This window comes from Onychomys torridus, chromosome 6 (genome assembly GCF_903995425.1).
Source record: "Onychomys torridus chromosome 6, mOncTor1.1, whole genome shotgun sequence".
NCBI lineage: Eukaryota > Metazoa > Chordata > Mammalia > Rodentia > Cricetidae > Onychomys > Onychomys torridus.
The window spans coordinates 63,074,762-63,095,472 of record NC_050448.1 but is presented as its reverse complement, the minus strand read 5'-3'; the positions used below and the strand labels follow the sequence as shown (position 1 = coordinate 63,095,472).

Below are 20,711 nucleotides of genomic sequence, written 5' to 3'. Positions count from 1 at the left end.
AACCTCTGGTTTGGTAAACAGGCTCATGTTATCTAACAGAGTAAATCACTTTCTCAGTCGAAAATCCGCGAGAGAGTGTCCTAGCTCCCACAAGCCACCGCAACGCAAAGAGGGCAGAAGATGTGGTAGTCTGTGCCAACATGATTAGAGTCATTTACTCCAAAATTGGAGCCAACTGCTACTGTTTTTTCCACCCTGGTTACAACAATGCTGCTAATAAAAGAACCCCGGGGAGGGAAGGCTATAATTAATAGCTCTGTGACGGTGCCACCAAGTGTAACATGAAGGCTGTACAATGGCCACACCTCACGTACATTAGGTCTGCTTCTCGGTCGCTCCTCCAGGGGGGTGATGATTCTCATCTGGGACGGGTGAACTCTGCCAGTGCCTTCTCCCCGTTGGCATTCCAAGTAATTATTTTCTGCCTGCTTCAGGATCACAAGGACGTCCCCGCGCTGTAAGAGACAACACCACTCTCTGAAGCAATTATTATTTAATAAAACATTATTGTTTTTCCACATTTTAATCTTTGGAGCCTAAAGCATTTAATAACATGTAATAGCAGGAACAGAGGGCAGGGATTTAAAAAAAAATTTTTTTTTAAAAATCAGCCAGTAAAGAAAGAGTTTGACTTTACCTTACAAGAGAGTTCCGTGGGGCTTTGGGAGACAATGTCTTCATTGGCAATTCCGTGAGGCACAGACAGCTTAAATGTAAACCGTAAGAGAATTATTCGAAATCCCAAACCCTCATCTGCTGCTGATCACTTAGGACTTGGCATGTGTGCCTCTTCAAAGGGTGAGCAGGCTTCATGCCCTGGATTCAGTGGGGCCAGCATTTCTCCTGGATACTAAAGTTCTGAGGAGGTGGAGTTGAGCCCACAGGATCACAAGGGGTGAATGTGGCCTCAAGTTCTCTCAGGAACTCTCCATTTGCCTTGTTGTCTCCCTGGTAGCTGGCCTGTCTGCTTGAAGCCCAGTACTTCCTATTCCCTCAGCAGTCTGGTCTTACAAGGTTTATATACATGGGCCCCAGGGCCAAAGGGCTCTCTCTGTTGCTGCCTTGGTAAATTCTAGCTGATGAGTACGTGTTAGTACTATATAATACACACTTGAAACATGGAGAAGGAGGTTGCTTGGGTCCCTGGATCATCCAAGAGCAAACACACAGAGTACAAGAAGATGGCCATGGAAGGCCGGGCTGAGTAACATCACTTCCCTCACATCTCCACAGCATCCAGGGCTCCCAAGGCACACAGATTTCTAGTTGTGATTTAATGGTAGTGTAGCCATGGGTGGGGGGCAGGAAATGGATTTAAGGATGTATTTTATAACGAAACACATCACTTAAATAGACCATCATTTTGATGCATTGATTCCTTTGAATTCCGTAAATGTTTTGACATTATGCAGCTATGTGAAGAATTCCAAGTGAAACCTGGTTCCCCTTGAGTAAACAACCTCGGCATAGGGGGACCAAAGCAAATAGAGGTCTTACCACTAGTTAACGCTGTAGACTTGATGCCAATTGTTTCGTGTTCAAATCCTGGTTTTACTGCTAGCTGGCTTAAATCTCTAACTTGGTCTCATTTTCCTTATTTGTAGAATGGGGATAATAACAATATCTAATCTACAAGGTTAGTTTTAGTGCCTAGCTGACAATTAGTTCTCAATACATACTAATTACTATTCTACTTTATTTATTAAGTAGTTTATCCCAAAGACTATCCCTTAGGTTTGGGTAGTTAAAGTTTCATTAGTTTATACTTCATCTAGCTGGGGTGGCGCAATGGGTGTCATCAATTTAAACGACTGTGAATATATTATCTCTTTTTATCTGTGTATTCTCTTCTCAAAATCTGAATTAGCTTAAAGTAAAAAACACTTTCTGGCTTGATGGAAGTTCAGAACAGGATAAAATTACTAACTACTGTTAAAAGCAGCATTGCCATACTATTATTTTTAAAAAATGCACATAATCCTCCCCCCACTTATAAGTTAGTTTACTTATTTTTCAGGTTGACCTGACCATAGAAAGCAAATCAGTTCTGTTTTTCATTTGTGGGAAACGCAGGCAAAAGTCATCTGATGAAAAAAACATCCAAAGAGAACAAAATTAATACTCAACTATCTCAATTACTGATAAGAATTTTTAACTAGTAGCTACTAAATGGACCATGATAATTATGCTTACAAAATGGAAAAAAAAAAAAAAAAACTGCAAGAAAGTCCATTGATCTTAATAAAAACTTAATTTCTACTTCATTCAAACGCTACTCATTTAGTGGGCAACGCAGCTGTAAAGCACCAACTTTAGCAGGAGATGAACCCTAGCATCTGCCACCCACTCATGGTACTACCCATGGCAGATCCCCACCCTGTCAGAGACTTACACCTATCTGCCTGCTTTCCCTTTCTGGATATTTCTCCTAAACAAAACCCAGGGTGTTGTTGTTGTTGTTTTAAAGAACTATTTATTCTATGTGCATGAGTGTTTTGCAGGCATGTATGTCTGTGTATCATGTGTGTCCTGGAACTGGAGTTATGGATGGCTGTGATGGGTGCTGGGAATCGAACTGGGATCTTCTGCAAGAACAAGTGCCCTAACCCTCGGAGCCATCTCCCCAGCCCCTGAAAACTGAGGTTTTGTGGCAGCCTAAAGCTTGCTGTGTCAAGGGCCGACCCCACACTTGTTTTTACCAATTTTCCTAAGATTACCAGTCTTACTTATCCTAGGACACCTCCAAACCCGCTTTTGTTTTTGTTTTTCTAGACAGAGTTGCTCTGTGTAACCCTGGCTGTCCTAGAACTCGCTCTGAAGACCAGGCTGGCCTTGAACTCACAGAGATCCATCCGCCTCTGCCTCCCAAGTGCTGGGATTACAGGTGTACAGTACTACCACTTGGCTAGAGTAAACCCCTCAATCACCAACATTTTTAAATTCCAGGCTTACCATGTATTTCCTGTAGAGAGGGTGTCCTGGTTTGGGACGAGGGGGTAGCACCGGATCTTGGTGTTTAAAGACCTGACTCTTGGCTTTTGAGAGTCCAGGGGCCAAGTGACTTTGCTTTTTCTGAAGATCCATGTCGGAAGAAGACCGATTAAAAAGCAAATTTTTACTTGATGATTTGGTTGCAGAAAGTTTAGGGGGAGGTGGTCTCTCAGGGGCGCCTTTGGGAGGAGGCTTCCAAACTGGAATGACTTTTCCATGTACAGGTCTGAAAGGCAAGGGGGAGCCAGGAATCAGCATCTTGGTCTCATGGAGATTCTGTCTACCTTTCCTTACACACACACACACACACACACACACACACACACACACACACACACACAGAGCCTGGCATAGATGTGAAGAGCTTTTGGCTAGTGGGATACAATTTACTGAAAGCTGCAGGGTATGCTATTTTTGAGCAAATGACTCTTGCATTAAACATTATATTAGAGGAAATGCCACATGTTCCAGCTTCCTCTTAGCTTGCACTAGAGATTCATTAGTTCAAGACAAACAAGCGTTTACTGTCATGAGTTCTGCAAGGCCCCAAATGCTCCTAAACACACCGACTATTTCAGGAAGCTAAGTACTTTCTACTGCAGTCTGAGACAAAAGCTTATGGATATGATGATATCAGGTATAAGTGCTTGGGTCCTCTGCATAATTAGAAAAGGAACATCAAGCCCCCCTAATGTTCACATTATAGGCGTTACTATTAAAACTCTTGATTTAGATGAGCTTAAAGAAAGCTCTGGAAATGGAACAGGACAGCAACTATTTCGAAAACCTTTTTCCTACTCTCTAAATGGAAATAAATTTCAACATGGCAAATGCCGTCTGAAAGCTCAACAGCCTTTGGCTCGAATGCTCTAGAGCTGGGGGACAGACCACCTCTGAGTTCCCTTCAGTGGCGCTGAAGCGCGCCTGCCCCTCCTAACAGGAGGCTGTTGTGAGCACACTCCAGCAGAGGAACTGTTTCCGTTTGGAAAGCTGTCTTGTTTATCTGGAAACAGTATCAGACTCATGCTTGTGCTCTGTAGGGTTTTGGACCTTGTTGAAAGAAGAGAAGATGAGAGAGAGCCCCACAACCTGCCATCACAAGCAGACTGAGGGTGGCGGCCTGGGCAGACTCCTGAGTTTCTCTCCAAGGCAAGACCTAAGGTTCACAGCCCAGCCTCTGGACGACAGAAAGCAAGAGCCAGATCTCCAAGGCACGCTATTCCCTCCAACATTCCCACATTTTACCTACCTTGGTGGCAACCTGGGGGGTCCTTGTCCCAAGCCTCCTGATTCACTGGCTTGCTCCGGTTCCTATAAATGTCACAGAAAGCTTTTTTAGTTAAGACTAAACCTAAAACAAGAGTTTGCAAGAGGAACTGGGGTCCATTTTTGGGTGAGTCTCTAAGTAGAAAAGCTGAGAAGTTATGGAAAGTAGCCGAGAAGTACATACACACACACACACACATATACACACACATGTTATTTTTATTTATTTATTTTTGAGACAGGGTCTCACTATGTAGCCCTTGCTGGCTTAGAACTGTGTAGCCCAGGCTGGCCTCAAACTCACAGAGATCCACCCGTCTCTGCCTTGAGTGCTGGGATTAAAGGTGTGCACTACCATGCCAAGCCCATGAAGCACCATTTTAAAAAAGACTTTTATGTGTATGACTGTTTTACCCACACGTATGTCTGTGCACCACATGTGTGCCTGGGTCCCTTAGAGGACAGAAGAGGGGGTCAGTGCCCTAGATGATGGTTTTCTCCTTTCCTGCTAGAGTTTGCTTCAGTTTTAATACAAGGTATTTATTCGTCTCAATTATGGTAGAAAACAATGGTCCTTCTTGACTTTAACCCACAGAGAGCGAAGTGGGGGGCTGTTATGCTTTGGACAGTCAAACCGCCTCTCCTCACTGGCTAGCTTCAAAACAAGCTGTGGGTTTTGAACTAAAGAAGTTGAGGACGTTATAAACAAAAAAAAAAAAAGGAATTTAAGGCATGGCCTGAAAGGAAGACAAGTCAGGAGACAGAAGGGCGGGGAGAAGGGATTTTACCAGACAGCAGATGGGCTGACAAGGGCTTTGTGGGGAAGAGTGAAGGAGGACTGGAAAAACCAAGACGGCTCTAGCTGGGCTCTGCAGCCTAGGGACAGACAAGAGGATTCGGGAGTCGGGGAATGGATAGAGAGGGGCTTGGCTGTTCTGTTTCAAAGGTTTTCAGAAAAAAAAAAAAACAAAAAAAAAAACACTCTTTTTTTTACGCATTTGTTTTAATGTTATGTGCATGGGTGCTTTGCCTGCGTGTATGTCTGTGCATCATGTGTGTGCCTGGTACCCACAGAGGCCAGAAGAGGGCACTAGACAGTTGTGAGCTGCCATGTGGGTGATGGGAATCGAACCTAGGTCTTCTGGAAAAGCAGTGGTGCTCTTAACTACTGAGCCATCTCTCCAGCCCCCAGAACATGTTTTTGAATGAGAAACAAAAAGATCTCAAAGCCCACACAGGGCTTTATCTTTTGGAAAAGTCTTTACTAAATTGTTCTTAAAATTGAAAGAATTCACTACCAAGACAAACTTTCTCTTTTCTACGTTTTAAAATCCTAACACCCACCCATGAAATATTGCCTCTCAGACTTTCAGGGGCACATTTCTAGCCCTTTAAAATGACATTGCATTAAGAATTATTTAGTTATTGCTTAGGAATCTTTGGGCAAATCCAAACTGTTTCCTCCATGTAACAAATGAGTGAAAAGTCCTTTCCATGGTTTTTATGCTCACGCTATTTGTAGCATCCCCTTAAATACCAAGTGATTAATCGCCAATAACTATGATAATTTAAACATGCTTCGATGTTTCAAAATCTCATTTTTTAAAAAACAAATTAAGCTTGCCCTTAAAACTTGGTTTCACTAATGAGCTCAGTTAATGTAGTGAAGTGAGCCACCAGCTCATAAAACCTGCAATATTCCAGAATATAACCCATGCCTTATAAATACGCTGCTGCTGTAATTCTTCCTGACAATATCACTATGATAAAATCGTGTCTTTCCTTGGTCACCTTTAAAATTAAAGCAAACACACTTTAGCAGGGAAGGAGAATTTTTTTGTTGATTTCCCCTCAAAATTAGTTGTAGGAAATGCCTTAATAACGAAAGGAAATTGAAGCAAAAATACTAACGTGTAACTTTGATATGGAAAAGTATCTATCAAATGGCATATAACAAATATTAGCTGCAATCTCCTGGACTGAGGATTTTTTGATTCTCTCATTTGTTTTCAGCAAGGCTTGACCCCAACTGGGCTACATCCCAACCCAGTGATGGTATGTTTGTGGAAAATTTAAAATATCTTTTTGATCTCGCACTTTTGACAGACTTCAAGCTGGAAGAAGAAAGGCGCATCCCAGAAGGCATGGACACCCTTCCTCCGACACGGAGAAGAGGTGGCCCCTACTGCCGCAGTGGGGTTTGCTCAGCCTGGGTTGGTGCCCAGGTTCTGCCAACCCTCCTACCGATTAGAGACGCCCCCTCTCCAGCATTCTCCACACGCTGTGAGGCCCGTTTGTATCACTTTAGGTCTTTCTAGTTCTGAGATCCTGGAACTTTGGTGTCTGAAAGGCTGGCTGAGGTCCTGGCAGCGGTGGTGGTTTTCTGCTTGTTATAGACGCCATCTTTTCATATTCAAATCCTACTCTAATTGTAGGAAAATTCCTTTTATTTCCTCTTTTCTTTTTGAGCTGGGCTCTTGCTATACAGCTTGGATGGGCACAGAACTCACAGTTCTTCTGCCTTAGCCTCTCCAAGTGTTAGGGGAACAGGTTAGTGTCATCATACACAGGGATTCCCAGGTTTCTGTGGCACTTACAAAAGGTAGGTATTCCTCCTTCTCTCAAGACCACATGCGTATCACATTTGTGCTGGCATTGTGGAACAACTGGCCTAGGTATGTTTTGCAGGAGCTGACACCCCTTCTTAGAGCGGACTTGAAAATCAGCTTGCCTCAGGCACATACACTTCTGCGCTCTGTGCTTGGATTCTGACAGGAATCACGCAGGTTTCCCGACTCTACTGTAGAGTTGGTAGTTTCTTCAGGGATGCTGTGGGACAGGCGGGAATGCACACAGCTCCAGTGGCTCCCCACGGGACCCTACGGTCCATCATTTAAGTGATGGAAGTGGTGTGGCTGCACCAACTGCAGCCACCAGTTCTGATGGAAAGTCCCCTGGCGCTCTGTAAGTTAGGAGCCATAGCAGATGAGTTTTGTCCAGGGGCCAGCTTTTGTAAAAAGGGACAGTTAGTAAAGACTGGCTACCCTCTTGGTCTGTGACCCTGGCACTTTGTTTGTTTTGTTTTTGAGACAGGAGTTCTCTATGTAGCCCTGGCTGTCCTGGATCTCACTCTGTAGACTAGGCTGTCCTTGAACTCAAAGATCCTCTGACCTCTGTTTCCTGAGTGCTGAGATTAAAGGTGTGTACCACCACAGCCCAGTGACACTGTCACTTTCTAGAGGTCTTCCCCTACCCCTAGTCCTTATGGTCTCTGGTCTAAATAAACTCAGTAATTATAATTCCCTCTCTCTCTCTGTCTTTTTTTTTTTTTTTTTTTTTTTTGAGCTGAGGATCGAACCCAGGGCCTTGCACTTGCTAGGCAAGCACTGTACCACTGAACAAAATCCCCAACCCAATTATAATTCTCAAAACAAAATTTTCAGGCACGTGATTGACCTTAGTCTCCAGAAATCTGCACTTGGTCTGTACAGATGAGCATGGGGATGGCTGTGACTCCCTCTGGGATGGATGCAGGAAAGGATTTCCATCATGTTCATGTGAGGCAGAGATGTAGTGTGAACACAGGAGCTCTCTGGGTGGTGTTAGTTTATCCTAACTTGTTTACTTTTAACTGTAGATGTTACCCTTGGACTGCTGGACCCTGCAGGTGCTAATCCCAGTGTTCCCACAGCTCTGTTATTCACAGAGCCCCTCACACTGGAGAGTGTGCACCTTCCAGGAGAGTGGAAGTCTGAGATCTTTGTGAGCAACTGCCTCCATGGGAGTCTGGGGTTACAGTGTGGCAGGGCCCTACTATCCGCTTTTGGGTATTCTTGGCCCAGTATTAATAAAAATTTATTATCAAGTACTTTGAAGATACAAGTGATCACTAAATTTTAATTCATTCTACAGGAAATCTCATTAACTTGGTATTGGCTAATTTAATTTAATGTCTTTTTCAAAGAAATTTCTCTTCACTAGAAGATTGGATGGGTTGCTTGTGTGATGAGCACAGTTAATGCACAGGGTAGAACTATTATAAAAACTGAACTGAATTGGTTTAAAGACTTTAAGAATTGATTTCTCTTGAAAAAAGCCATAAAGATTGCCCATCAGGAAGAAATTTTTTAAAACGCACGAGGGAATAGTATTAAGGTTGAAATTTAAAATACATATATAAAAGGTCCTAGGTATGTTAACAAATACATAGCAAAGCATTGTATTTTAATTAAAAAATACCTTAAATTTCAGAATAAAAATTCTTACAGTAGTTATCTTAAATTATTATCATTATTATTTTTAATAAAAATAGATTTGAGTGTTTTAAACAAAAACTAACAATTTGACTAAATCTATTTCTACAAATACTAAAGTGTTTTGGAAGTTTTAATAACCTCTTCATTATTATTATAGTATCATATAAAAGACAATGTCATTGTATTGGTACAGGACAAATTACTTTATAATGAAGTACAATGAATGAACCCAATCCTTCTATACGGACTCATAAAATATTGAATGTAACATTAAATAAGTACATGAGGTTTAGCAATTGGGTTCTAATAAAATATTTCTAAAAATATAACCAACAGTAAAATAATTTGAACAGCAACTGAAGATTTAGAATGGGTTCAGAACTCTGCCTTAAGCCTAGCGAGCTCTCTGGACCACTTACTGGATGTCTAGTTCTGTCCGAGTTAATGAACTTTCCAGACACTGTACTGTAAGTATTTCCAACAGGCTTTTCGGCAGGAAGAGGAGGTGGGCTTTGTGGATCCTCGTGTAAACCTAGGGAAAAGACAGAAGACAGATGTCACCAGCAGTGGCTAGTCCAGGAACCCATGGGTGACCCGAATGTAGCTGGGCTCCTTAGGAAAATGGCCAGCAGAAGAGAGCCACCCCCAGCACTAGCCAGCTAAGTAATGACAATGAGTCTCTGCAGACTTCAGAGAATCGATGAATGAGCTAACATATTACATGCTACAACAGAGGAATAGATACCACGGCTAAGAACAATGTGTCAGGCATTAACTCGTGTAGTGGGTAGCCATTCCAGCTTTGCCCTTTTTTTTTTTTTTTTTTTTTTTGAGCTGAGGATCTAACTAGAGGGCACCGTACTAGACAATATGCTACCTATTTTACAGAAGCTGAAATTAAGAAAACTGTAAGTGAGCTATTTAATTTATTCATGTCAGTAATTGTCAGGTTTGTTCATTTGAACCCAAAGCCTGTGCTCATTCTAGTAAGACATGGTCCTTAATAGGTGGAGTACCCGACCTTCCCCCATCCACAAATAATTAAATGCTTCTGATAATTCAGGTTAATGACCATAATTAGCCTCAATTACAGAAACAATACCTTTAAATCCAAACCATACATTTAGCTCAGTAATACTTACTCCCAACTTACTTTAAAGAAGGAAAATAGAGATGATGGGAATTAATTATTGGCTGATAATTAAAATATGTGTGAGGAATACCTCCTGACTGGATGGCTGAAACAGCACAAGAGGCTAAAACCATCTTTACACTGTGTGGGGTAGCCATTAAAGGTATAGGGGATTCTCCCCCAGGGGTGCCTTGATCTGGAGGACATGGGAGTGGAGTGGAGGGGCTGGGGGGAAGGTGAGGGTGGGGGCGGGAGGGGGGAGGATAGGGGAACCCAGGGCTGATGTATAAAATTTAAAACACATAATAATAAAGAAAAAAAAAGTATAGGGGATTCTCATTTGTTCAGATTTCCGGCTCCAGTGAAAAACCGCTAACAAGAGGATGTCAAGTTCCCGTTCTGTCCACAGACAGGAAAACATTCTCAAAAGGAAAACAATGATTTAAGATGGGCAAGTGTTTGTAGTGAGAGGCAGGGCTGCTCTGGGGATCAAGACACACAGGATCATCCACATCAGTCACCTTCTGCAGCCCTCCCTCTGTGGCAGATCCTCATCCCCACAAGAAATGAACCATGTTATTTAAGAGTTTACTGTAGCCCTAAGCAAGTGAGCTGGATGCTTCCTTGCAGGAAGAGCACAGGGAGAATCTGGTGGCATGGGAGTGATGGGCTTCAGAGATACAGTTCCAATTTGAATCCACCAGTAAAGGCAAAGGCCTAAAGGAACGTGTATACCCTGGGGAGGATATCTTAGGAGAAACAGGTTCCAGGGGAAGGAGCTGACAGGGTCCAAGACTATAAAGGGCCTTGTACCACAAAGCTGTTCATTTCTTCCCATTCCAAATTCTTTAGACACCAGACATCACGGTCTCTCCTCTCTACTGTATACATACATTGGTTAAAATTGGACCAACAGGGGAGATTGGCTCAGTGATCTTCCAGAGGACCCAGGTCCGATTCCCAGCACCCACATGGCAGCTCACCTCTCACTCCAGTTCCAGGGGACCTGAGATCTTGTTCTGATCTCCTCAAGTGCTGCATGCACACGCTACACAGACACACATGCTGGTAAAACATCCACTAAAAAACACACTAACAATTAAAAAAAAATTGTACTGATAGAATTCTGGGCCATTGATTTATGCTGGAACTAACTCATTGGAAGCTATTTTGGCAAGTCAATTCTTGTACACCCAGCAGGGCAGATTCACCTTCTTAACAGTTCCTGGGGGCTTTGTTTGGAAAATAATTTAAGATGGTTTCTTAGCTTGTCCTTTCATGAGAGTTATTAACCCAGTTTAAGAGAAATAAATAGTAGGCCTGCCACTGGTCACCCTTAGGAATGCCTGCTCAGGAGCTCTGCTGTTAGCAGGCACTCAGAGCTTGGACTATAAGATGGGACCTACCATATCCTCCCCCCCCCCCCCAGGGTTTCTCTGTGTAGTCCTGGCTTTCCTGGATCTCACTCTGTAGACCAGGCTGGCCTCAAACTCACAGAGATCCACCTGCCTCTGCCTCCCCAGTGCAGGGTTTCAAGTGGGACCATCCTTAGAACTAAGAAATCACAAGACTCTGGCTCATACTAGGCATTTACTTTCCTTGCAGACATCTGGAATTTTAGAATCTGTCAGTTTCTAACAGTGGCTATGTAACTAGCCTCAGTCACAGGCGTGGACAGAGCATCACAGGGAGCTTCCCTACTTAACAACTTTCTGTGTGGTCTTTTTTTTTTTTTTTTTTTTTTTTTTTTTTCGAGACAGGGTTTCTCTGTGTAGCTTTGCGCCTTTCCTGGAACTCACTTGGTAGCCCAGGCTGGCCTCGAACTCACAGAGATCTGCCTGCCTCTGCCTCTCAAGTGCTGGGATTAAGGCGTGTGCCACCACCGCCCGGCCTGTGTGTCGTCTTAACTCATTGTAGGGCGACTGGAGGATGCCTGTGTGGTGTGACTTCACTAGAAGATTCCTGGAAGCTTATGCCGGTTTCTGTCACATTGTACCCCATTTGCCTTTCCTCTGGGTGGATTCTGTCTCATTGACTTCTGCAGTTTTAAATCAAGACCATGAATACTGCGTCCTGTGAGGAGTCCTAATGACTCATCTGACTTGGAAGTAGTCTTGGGGGCACGGGCAGTAGAGAGTAGAGCTCAGTGTAAACTATGAGAGGGCTGGATTCCATCCTTAGAAAGTAAAAAAGAGGTCAACCTAGAACCCACATGAGGTCCCTATAATATTCATAACCTTTGTATTTTACTATTGCCTGTTAAATCAGAATACAATTATAAGGTAACAGCAAACAGGCAAATAACCCAATAAGCTATAATTCTACTCCTTTCTGACTATATCACACTGTCAGAAGCGATTATGCCACCCTTTCCTTAATCGACACAATGATATAACCTTCAAAAAAGCAAGACCTGCTGGAATTTCAGAGCCTTGACTTTCTCCTCATTTTTCACAGCAACTCAGTTCAACTTCTTGCTACTGGCTGAGTGCTATTGGCTAATAACAAAGAGATCAAAACCAACACGATGCTTCTCCGTAGTATTTTAGAGAAAAGCCAGTCCCCTAACTTCAAGTGCATACTCCCGTCCACATTCAGGGCACTGCAGCCTTGGACACATTGCACCCCACATGCCTGTGTTAGGAGGAATCAGTACCTAGGGGCCATGCAGAAGTGCTGCAGGCAGGCAGGAAACCAGAGGCTCCTGGAGAGGTGAGTGATGCTTTTGAGCAATGCCAGGGACTGCTCTAGAACCTACAGCTTTAGAACCCACAGATCTTCTTTTCTTTTCTTTTTTCTTAGTGCTCTAATAGCTCAGGCCGGCCTCAAACTCACTGAGTAGCCAAAGATGACCTTGAACTCCTGATCCCCTTGGCTTCACCTTCTCAGTGCTAGGATTACAGATGTGTACCATCTCTCCCAGCTTTACACACTTCCAGGGACTGAACCCAGGGCTTCCGGCATGCTAAGCAAGCACTCTACCAATAGAATCACATCCCCAACCCTAAACATCACATTTCTTTTTGAAGTACTATTAAAGCTGATACAAAATTTCACTTACTGTATGATTTAAAAAAAAAAATCAACTAAGGAAGTACACACACACACACACAATCTAGTGTTATACCAATTTAAAAGTGATAATTATTTTGCAATGCAGTCCTCCTAAGAAGTAGAACTGTTACATGTTCCTAAGGCCTTTGGGTACAGTTCTTTACACAGTTCACACATGGCCGAATGAAGATTGAGCTGCCTGGAACAATGTACCCATCACAGACTATGGAACCTCATTTCCTTTAGCTTCATCGCTTCCCGCCCGTCTTTCCCAGAGGCACTGATGATATGGAGTACTATGCTTGTTCTCAGAGTCACCCTCTCCTATGCTCTTTGTCTAAAATCAACCTTCAAGAAAAACAGAACACAAATTTACAGTGAGAACTCTCCAAAGAACCAACCGTGAGAGTACACCTTGCTCCGGGGTGTCCGTGACCGAGATGTCTGTGACCGTGAGTAACAAACAGCAGGTTATACATAATTTCAAAAGCAGACATTGATAGGTTAATTCGGATTTCTCCTAGACTCTTGGAGGAGTAAATTAGGAAGATAGAGAAGAGCTTACATTTTTCTGGTTTGGCTGGGATTCGAATTACTGTAGGCTTCCTGGTGGGTGCTGGTGGGACAGCTTTCTCTTTTGTTGGTTCTGTTTTTGTGGGGAGCTGAAAAGGATCTAATGAAAACATAGTTTATTTTACATGTTTTAGTTAACACGGACTCAAACAAAAAAGCCTCATTCATAATTTAAGAGTCATATTTTTCATGCCCCAGGGAAAACTATTCATGGATAAACAAAATCTCAGTTTGCAGAGACAAAAAACAAAGTTGGAGCTCATAAAAGGAAATAATTTAGTACGCTGTAAATAATTCATATGGTTTTTCTTCCTCTCTGATGAGAGAGATCCAGGACAATCCTGAATTATGTAGAAGCTGGCTTTCAGGGGAGTGCAATCATTTCATAAATGTCTGCCTACAAATGAGGGGCAACTGTGACAAGCAGTCTTTCCAAACAGCAACACCTCCCAGGCCCCAGGAGGGCTCTCCTCACATCCCTGTGCAAGGCTGCAATATATGCTCACCAGAGGCCCCATCCTCCTTGCGCATGACCTGACGCTAGGAAGAGGGCCAGCTGGTTAGATTTAACTTAGCGAGTGAGGCTTTACTTTCATAATGTGGAGGTAAAAAGGGTTTTATTCCAGAAATAAAATATCTTCCTTCAGATATTTAACTTTGGGGCAAAGATATATGATTTAGCATTTCTTCATCTTCATTAATTTAAGTGAATCAGTTATGCCTAAGGTAAGTATTTTAAATCAAAACATAACTATAAACTTGTTTTTTTAAATGGGAAGGAATGAACTTTAATGTAAATGCTCTTTTCATTATTTTAGAAATTATGTCTATAAAAATGTTGGAATGTGGTCTGGAGAGACAGCTCAGTGGTTAAGATTACTTGCTGCTCTTGTGGAGGACCCAAGTTCGGTTCCCAGCACCCACATTAGGCTTGTAACTCTAGTTCCAGGGGATCCACTGCCTCTTCTGGCCTCCATGGGCACCAAGCACACATGTGGTACATAAATATGCATGGAGGAACTCCCCACCCCCATAAATAAATCTTTTAAAAAAGTTTGTAGGTGTGGTGTATGCATATGTGTATGCATATGTGTATGCATATGGTGTATGTGTGTGTGTGTGTGTGTGTGTGTGTGTGTGTGTGTGTGCTGGTTCACATGCATGTTTACACCAGTACAGAGGCCAGAAGAGGATGCCAGGTGTCCTGCTCTATCATTCTGTCCCTTTGAGGCAGGCTATTTTACTGAACCTGAGGTTTGCTGCCTTTTGGCTAGGCTGACTGGCCAGTGAGCTCCAGTGGTCTGCTTATCTTTACCCCACTTTGTGCTGGGGTTGCAGATGCACACGCCCATACTTGGGCTTTATGTGGGTGCTGAGGATCCACACTCAGGCCTCATGTTTGTGCAGCAAGCACTCATACCCACTCACACAATCCATCTCCCCAGCTCCTATAAAAATTGTTTTGAGAGACGGGAAACCCAAGGCTTGGGAGACAGGTCCGTTGGTAAAAGGCTTCTTACGCAAACATGAGGACCTGGTTCAGTCCCTAGAATCCATGTAAAAAGCTTGGTGCACTGAGGAAGCAGAGACATGAGGATCCCCGGGGCTGGCTTGCAAGCCAGTACAACAGGAAAGGGGGCGCCAGGTTCAGTGAGACTCTGTTTCAGAAAAGGGAGATAGCAACAGAGGAAGGCAGTTCATGTCAGTCTCTGGACTCTTCATGCACACGGGTGTGTGTAACACACACACACACACACACACACAGACATACAATATACACAGACACAGACACATAGACACAGACTCACAGAGACATACACACACAGACACACACAACACACAACACACACACAGACACACAACACACACACAGACTCATAGACACAAAACACACACAGACACACACAACAGAGATACACACAACACATAGATACACGCACAACACACATAGACACACACATCATAGAAATAATTTTAAAAAGGGAGATGGGAGGCCTGAACATAAACAGAACAGCACAAATAAAATGATATGATCTGCAGCGTCTCCCTTTTCTGTTACTTCTTTCCTGCCGCTGCTCTGTGCCGCCTCCTCGGCCCACTGGCACCTAGAACTACTAGCCTTCTGTACCTTCTACAAGGGGCAGAAGCCTGACCTTGCCTTCTAATCATCCTCAGCCCTCACCCAGAACCTCAGCTGTCACATCCCAGTTTTCAGTATCTCTCAGGGCTCTGTTTTCTGCTGGCAAAAGGACCAGAGAGTTTAGAAAAGGATTCAAGGCTGGTAAATGTTCTTCTGTGTGATCAACCCTATCGGAGTTGTTTCTGGCTGATGATGATTGCTGGGTGAGTTTGGAGGGAGAAGAAAATGCTCACAGTGAAATGCCTGAAATTGGGTTCCGGGACAATAAACTGCCTATACATTTTCACATTCCAGTGTAGGTAGGTGTGTCCATGACAAGGGATAGGGATTATGGGTGGACAGAGAAAGGAGGTCAACAGGTACTGTGGAGAGGCTGGCACAGGAACACTCAAATCCAGCTTGCTGGAGAGGCTAGCCTCAGGAAACCCTGCCCCAAATCCTGCACTCTCTAAAGGGCAGCTCTCAACAATCGTGTCAAGGGGTCAGCCACACTGTTTTAGGACACAAGAAACACAAGAAACTAAGCTACAGTTTATATGCTAAGTGTCCTAGCTTCCCACTCTTTCTTCTTAGTTTTCATATCACAAGCTTCTCTTTAAAGAAAACAAAAATAAAAACAAAAACTCCACTGTGTCACGTGTAACTCTCCTGCCAGGCATGCCTTGGTGAAAAGCAGTGTGCCACCATGGCAGACTGGCAGGACTGGGGTGCTGATGGTCCCGGCTGTGCTTACTGAGTCATGAGGCCATTGGCACATGGTGCTGGGCTGAGCTCCATGTGACAGACATGTGACAGACATCAGAGCGGACAAACAGCAGCAAACCAAACAAGGAGAAGAAAGGAGGACCAAAGGCCTGTCCTTATCTCCATGATGGCGGAACCCAGGGCTCTGTGCACACCAGGCAAGTTCCCTCCAAATGAGGCACACCCCCCAATTGCTGAAGCTTACTTTCCCTCCCAAATGTGGGCAACATACAAAGCAAACATGGCATGTCCCTTTGTGTTTGGGGTCTGAAAGGCGGCCACATCACTGACATCTGTTCAAAGATCTACAGTTTATGCCTTATTTTTAGAAATTTACTCCATAAACAGAACACTGAAAGTAATTGTTTATGGGAGGATATATTATAGGTGTTTTGTTTCGAGCTTTGTGCCTTTCCTGGATCTCGCTCTGTAGACCAGGCTGGCCTCGAATTCACAAAGATCCGCCTACCTCTGCCTCCCGAGTGCTGAGATTAAAGGTGTGCGCCACCACCGCCCGGCAATATTTTTTTTAAAGAAATAAAACAAAAGCAAAATATAGGAGAAACAACCTGACTATCAACCGGGAAACCCTGAGTTAACTCCAAAATACTTTCATTTTATTATTGAAAAAAAATTGATGACAAACATTTAAAAAAGTATTCTGTAAAAAAGAGCTTAAGGGCTGGAGAGATGGCTCAGAGGTTAAGAACACTGACTGCTCTTCCAGAGGTCCTGAGTTCAATTCCCAGCACCCACATGGTGGCTCACAACCATCTGTAATGAGATCTGGCGCCCTCTTCTGGCCTGCAGTCATACATGCTGTATACATAATAAATAAATCTTTTTTTTAAAAAAGAAAGAGATTAAAACATTTTTTTTAAGTACTTTTTTTTCAGTGGTTTGGAAAACGGCTCTAGTTTTAAAGGTGGAGATATTAGGTATAAGAAAACATTAGGTTGGATTGGACTATTATCTGAAGAGATGTTGCCAATAAATCTCATTGATTTGTAGCCAAGCATGGTGTTGCATACGCCTTTAATCCCAGCACTCAGGAGACAGAGGCAGGTGGATCTCTGAGTTCGAGGACAGCCTGTTCTACAGAGTGAGATCCAGGACAGCCAGGTCTACACTGAGAAACTCTCTCTTGACAAAAACCAAACAACAACAACAACAACAATAACAACAAAAAACCCAAAAGAACAAAAATCTCATTGCACCAATAATACTAATAAACAATAATTAAAAAAATAAAAATAAAATCTGATTTGGGGGCCTCGAGAAACATGGATACATGCATATAACTCATATACACCATAATTAAACAAAACTTAAAATGTTAGAAAAGCAAAGGTAATTGGGATGGACATAGAGGCCTAGTCTGTGATCCCAACAGCTGTGACATCAAGGCAGGAGGAGGGTGAGTCGGATGCAACCCGAGCTATGTAATGATGAAACCCTTACAGAAAAAGAAAGAAAGAAAGAAAACCAAGAAAAGATAAAGCATTTTGTTAAAAGCAGCACTTACAAAATTTAAATGGCTCTTAAGACAAAATGAAAACCAGGTCTTCCATCCATCTTCTATTACCATCTCCTCAGAGGCCTTCCAGACACACTGTTTAAGACTTTTAACACAATCAGTAGCTAAAATACCAAGAATACCATCCTTCATATTTATTGTTTATGTTGAGAGAGGGTCTTCTGTATCTTGGGCAATGGTACATTGTGATACATAGATATATCAAATTCATGTACCTGAGGATGACCTTGAGCTTCTGACCCCTCCCCAGTTCCTTCTCTGAGTGTTGGAATAACAGGCAAGTGCCACCATGTGAGGTTTAAACAGTATTGTGGGTTAAACCCAGGGTTTGTGCATCCTAGACATGCACTCTATCAACGGAGATACATCCTTAGTCCCCTACACCTTGCATTAAAAAAAAAAAAAAAAAGAGCCGGGCAGTGGTGGTTCATGTCTTTAATTCCAGCACTCGGGAGGCAGAGCCAGGTGGATCTGGGGAGTTCGAGGCCAGCCTGGGCAACAGAGTGAGTTCTAGGAAAGGCGCAAAGCTACACAGAGAAACCCTGTCTCAAAAAAAACCAAAAAACAAAACCAAAAAAAAAAAGAAAAAAAAAAAAGAATAAAATATATGGAGGTTGGCCTATATTAGGAAATAACAGGTTTGTTTGCTGTCTAGGTTGATGATATTCCATTCATTGTGTGGTATTCATTCAAGCAGCCAGCCCACTGAAACATTCCCGATATTCTTTGTGTGTGTATGTAATCCGTGGTGGATTGAGTGAGAAGGCCTGCCATAGGCTCACATATTTGAATATTTGAGCCCCAGTTGGAAGGATTAGAGTGTGGCCTTGTTGGAGGAGATGTGTCAAGGGGTGGGCTTTGAGGTTTCAAAAAAGCCATTCCCAGTATCTGCCTCCTACTTGTGGATAAGGATGTAAGCTCTCAGCTGCTGCTCCAGCACCATGCCTGCCTGACTGCTGCCATGCTTCCTGCTATGGTGGTTACAGAATCTAACCCTCTAAAACCATAAGACCTAAATAAACTCTTTCTGTGGTGATATACTGTGTACCCTAATAAAATATGCCTGAAGATCAGAGAACAGAACAAGCCACTAGATAAAACATAGAAGCCAGGCAGTGGTGGCACACGCTTTTAACCCTAGCATTCAAAGCCACCCTGGACTACATGAGATTGACTCAGTTTAGGAGAGAACAGAGCCAGGCAGTGGTGGCACACACCTTTAATCTCAGTACTTGGGAAGCACACATGTCTTTAATGGCTCGGTGGAGAAAGGTCTATAAGGCGTGAGGAGACCAGGACTAAAGTCTTTCAGCTGAGGAAAGCTTTTACAGGTTGAGGAGTCTTAGAGGTAAGAGGTGGCTTGTTCCTTTGTCTCTCTGATCTTTCAGCCTTCACCCCAATATCTGGCTCCAGGACTTTTTATTTTTTATGAAAAGACCATTTAGAATTGTGTTACATCTTTCTTCTATGAGTTCTTTGTCACAGCAATTGAAAAGTAATTAAGACATGTGTGTGCATGCATTATCTCTAATGTTCTTTACAACAGTGCTTTTTTTTTTTTTTTTTTTTTTTGGCTTTTTGAGACAAGTTTCTCTGTGTAGCTTTAGACCCTGGAACTCACTCTGTAGACTAGGCTGGACTCAAACTCAAACTCACAGAGATCCACCATCCTCTGCCTCCCGAGTGCTGGGATTAAAGGCGTGCGCCACCACTACCTGGCCTAGAACAAGTTCTTAATCTAGAGCCCAGGAGAGGTCTTGACATGCTGAATGTTGCACTTCAAACTGTTTGTACACAAACTACTGGACACTTTTTGAAAGGAGATAAAAGATCCAGGCTGCATCAGGTCCTCAGAATCCTGTGATCTACCAGTGGTTAACAACTTCATGGCAAGAATTCTATCCGTGACTGCTCACACATCACGAGACAAACGTACCATCCAAATCTAGGGACGTCGAGGGCATTTTTCTGTGTTCTCATGTGCAGTGTTCACTCTGCCTTCCTTTCAGTCCCTCAGATCAACACTAGTTATTCTACACGTGTCGCCGAGCAAGCAGGCCCCTGTACACCTATGCACGATCTTCATGACTGGGCCGATAAAAGCGCTGATGACAAAGTAGTCTTCCGGCCATTACCTGTCTGTAATAATATGCTTGTCACCGCAGTTAGTTCCCTATCCCTGGCTTGCTTCTTTCATTCCTCTCCTTGGAGTTCTGTTAATAGCAGAGACTGGCGGCTAAACTATTATTCCGGTCCGTGCAATGGAGCTGACGCTAGACGCATTCTGCCTTTTTTTTTTTTGACAACTGGGTATGATTTGTAAGGGTGTGAAGTGGAATCGCTAATACTTCTCGGCTTTATTACATTAACCTGGAAGGCATTCTACCTAAGAAATGAATCCAATATTAAATTGTCTATTTTATGAGTTTTCCTTTAATAATTTTTTCTAATCTTTACAATGTTTCCACAGTGTCAGTATTTTCTGATCTCTATTTCCTGAGATTAATATGGCAACTTCATTTTATGAACACTTTTATTAGTTTTTCATTATTTTTGAGGGAAGACAAAGAGAAGCAAAGACACATTTCTGAGTCATCTTCTGCGTTCCTCCCCCAGTGCCTGGCTGAAGCCGGGACCAATTAGGCAAGGGTTCAGAGAGGCCATAAATTTTTCTTTACAATGACAATGCCTCGGAAGTACCAGGAAAGTCTCATAGGATTCCCAGTCAAAAACCAAACAAAAAACCTCCTCAGTCCCGGGGTAGAGGGGCTGAGGTGACTCCGAAGGCCTCTGGAGAGTAACAAGGATGGGGAGCCACAAGGCCAGTGTGCACTCTGGAAAAATCCCTTGGGCAGCCATAGTTCAGAAGATGATGAAAAGCCAGAGTGAGCCAGTTCAGAAGGAGGCTGCAGGATTCTTGGCACAAGAGCTGAAAGTGAGGCAGCGCACAGGGATGGAAGCAAGGAGGCCATTCTGAGGAAGGGTCACAAGGTAAAGCCAGCGGGGGACGGTGACTTT

The 20,711-nt window shown here is 43.2% G+C and overlaps 1 protein-coding gene across 3 annotated transcripts in view; it reads right to left on the bottom strand.

Moving 5' to 3' along the window:
- Positions 1 to 20,711, bottom strand: part of Sh3d19 (SH3 domain containing 19) — a 175,007-nt gene that overhangs the window by 19,776 nt on the left and 134,520 nt on the right. For 2 of the 3 annotated variants that reach the window (XM_036190048.1, XM_036190050.1), the window contains 6 exons: positions 13,265 to 13,372; positions 8,933 to 9,045; positions 4,241 to 4,302; positions 2,953 to 3,217; positions 638 to 706; positions 315 to 455 (listed from right to left, as the gene is read on the bottom strand). In XM_036190048.1, the coding sequence (XP_036045941.1) occupies positions 315 to 455; positions 638 to 706; positions 2,953 to 3,217; positions 4,241 to 4,302; positions 8,933 to 9,045; positions 13,265 to 13,372 (758 nt within the window). The remainder of the gene's footprint in view (positions 1 to 314; positions 456 to 637; positions 707 to 2,952; positions 3,218 to 4,240; positions 4,303 to 8,932; positions 9,046 to 13,264; positions 13,373 to 20,711) is intronic. The other variant, XM_036190049.1, reaches the window with a different exon arrangement.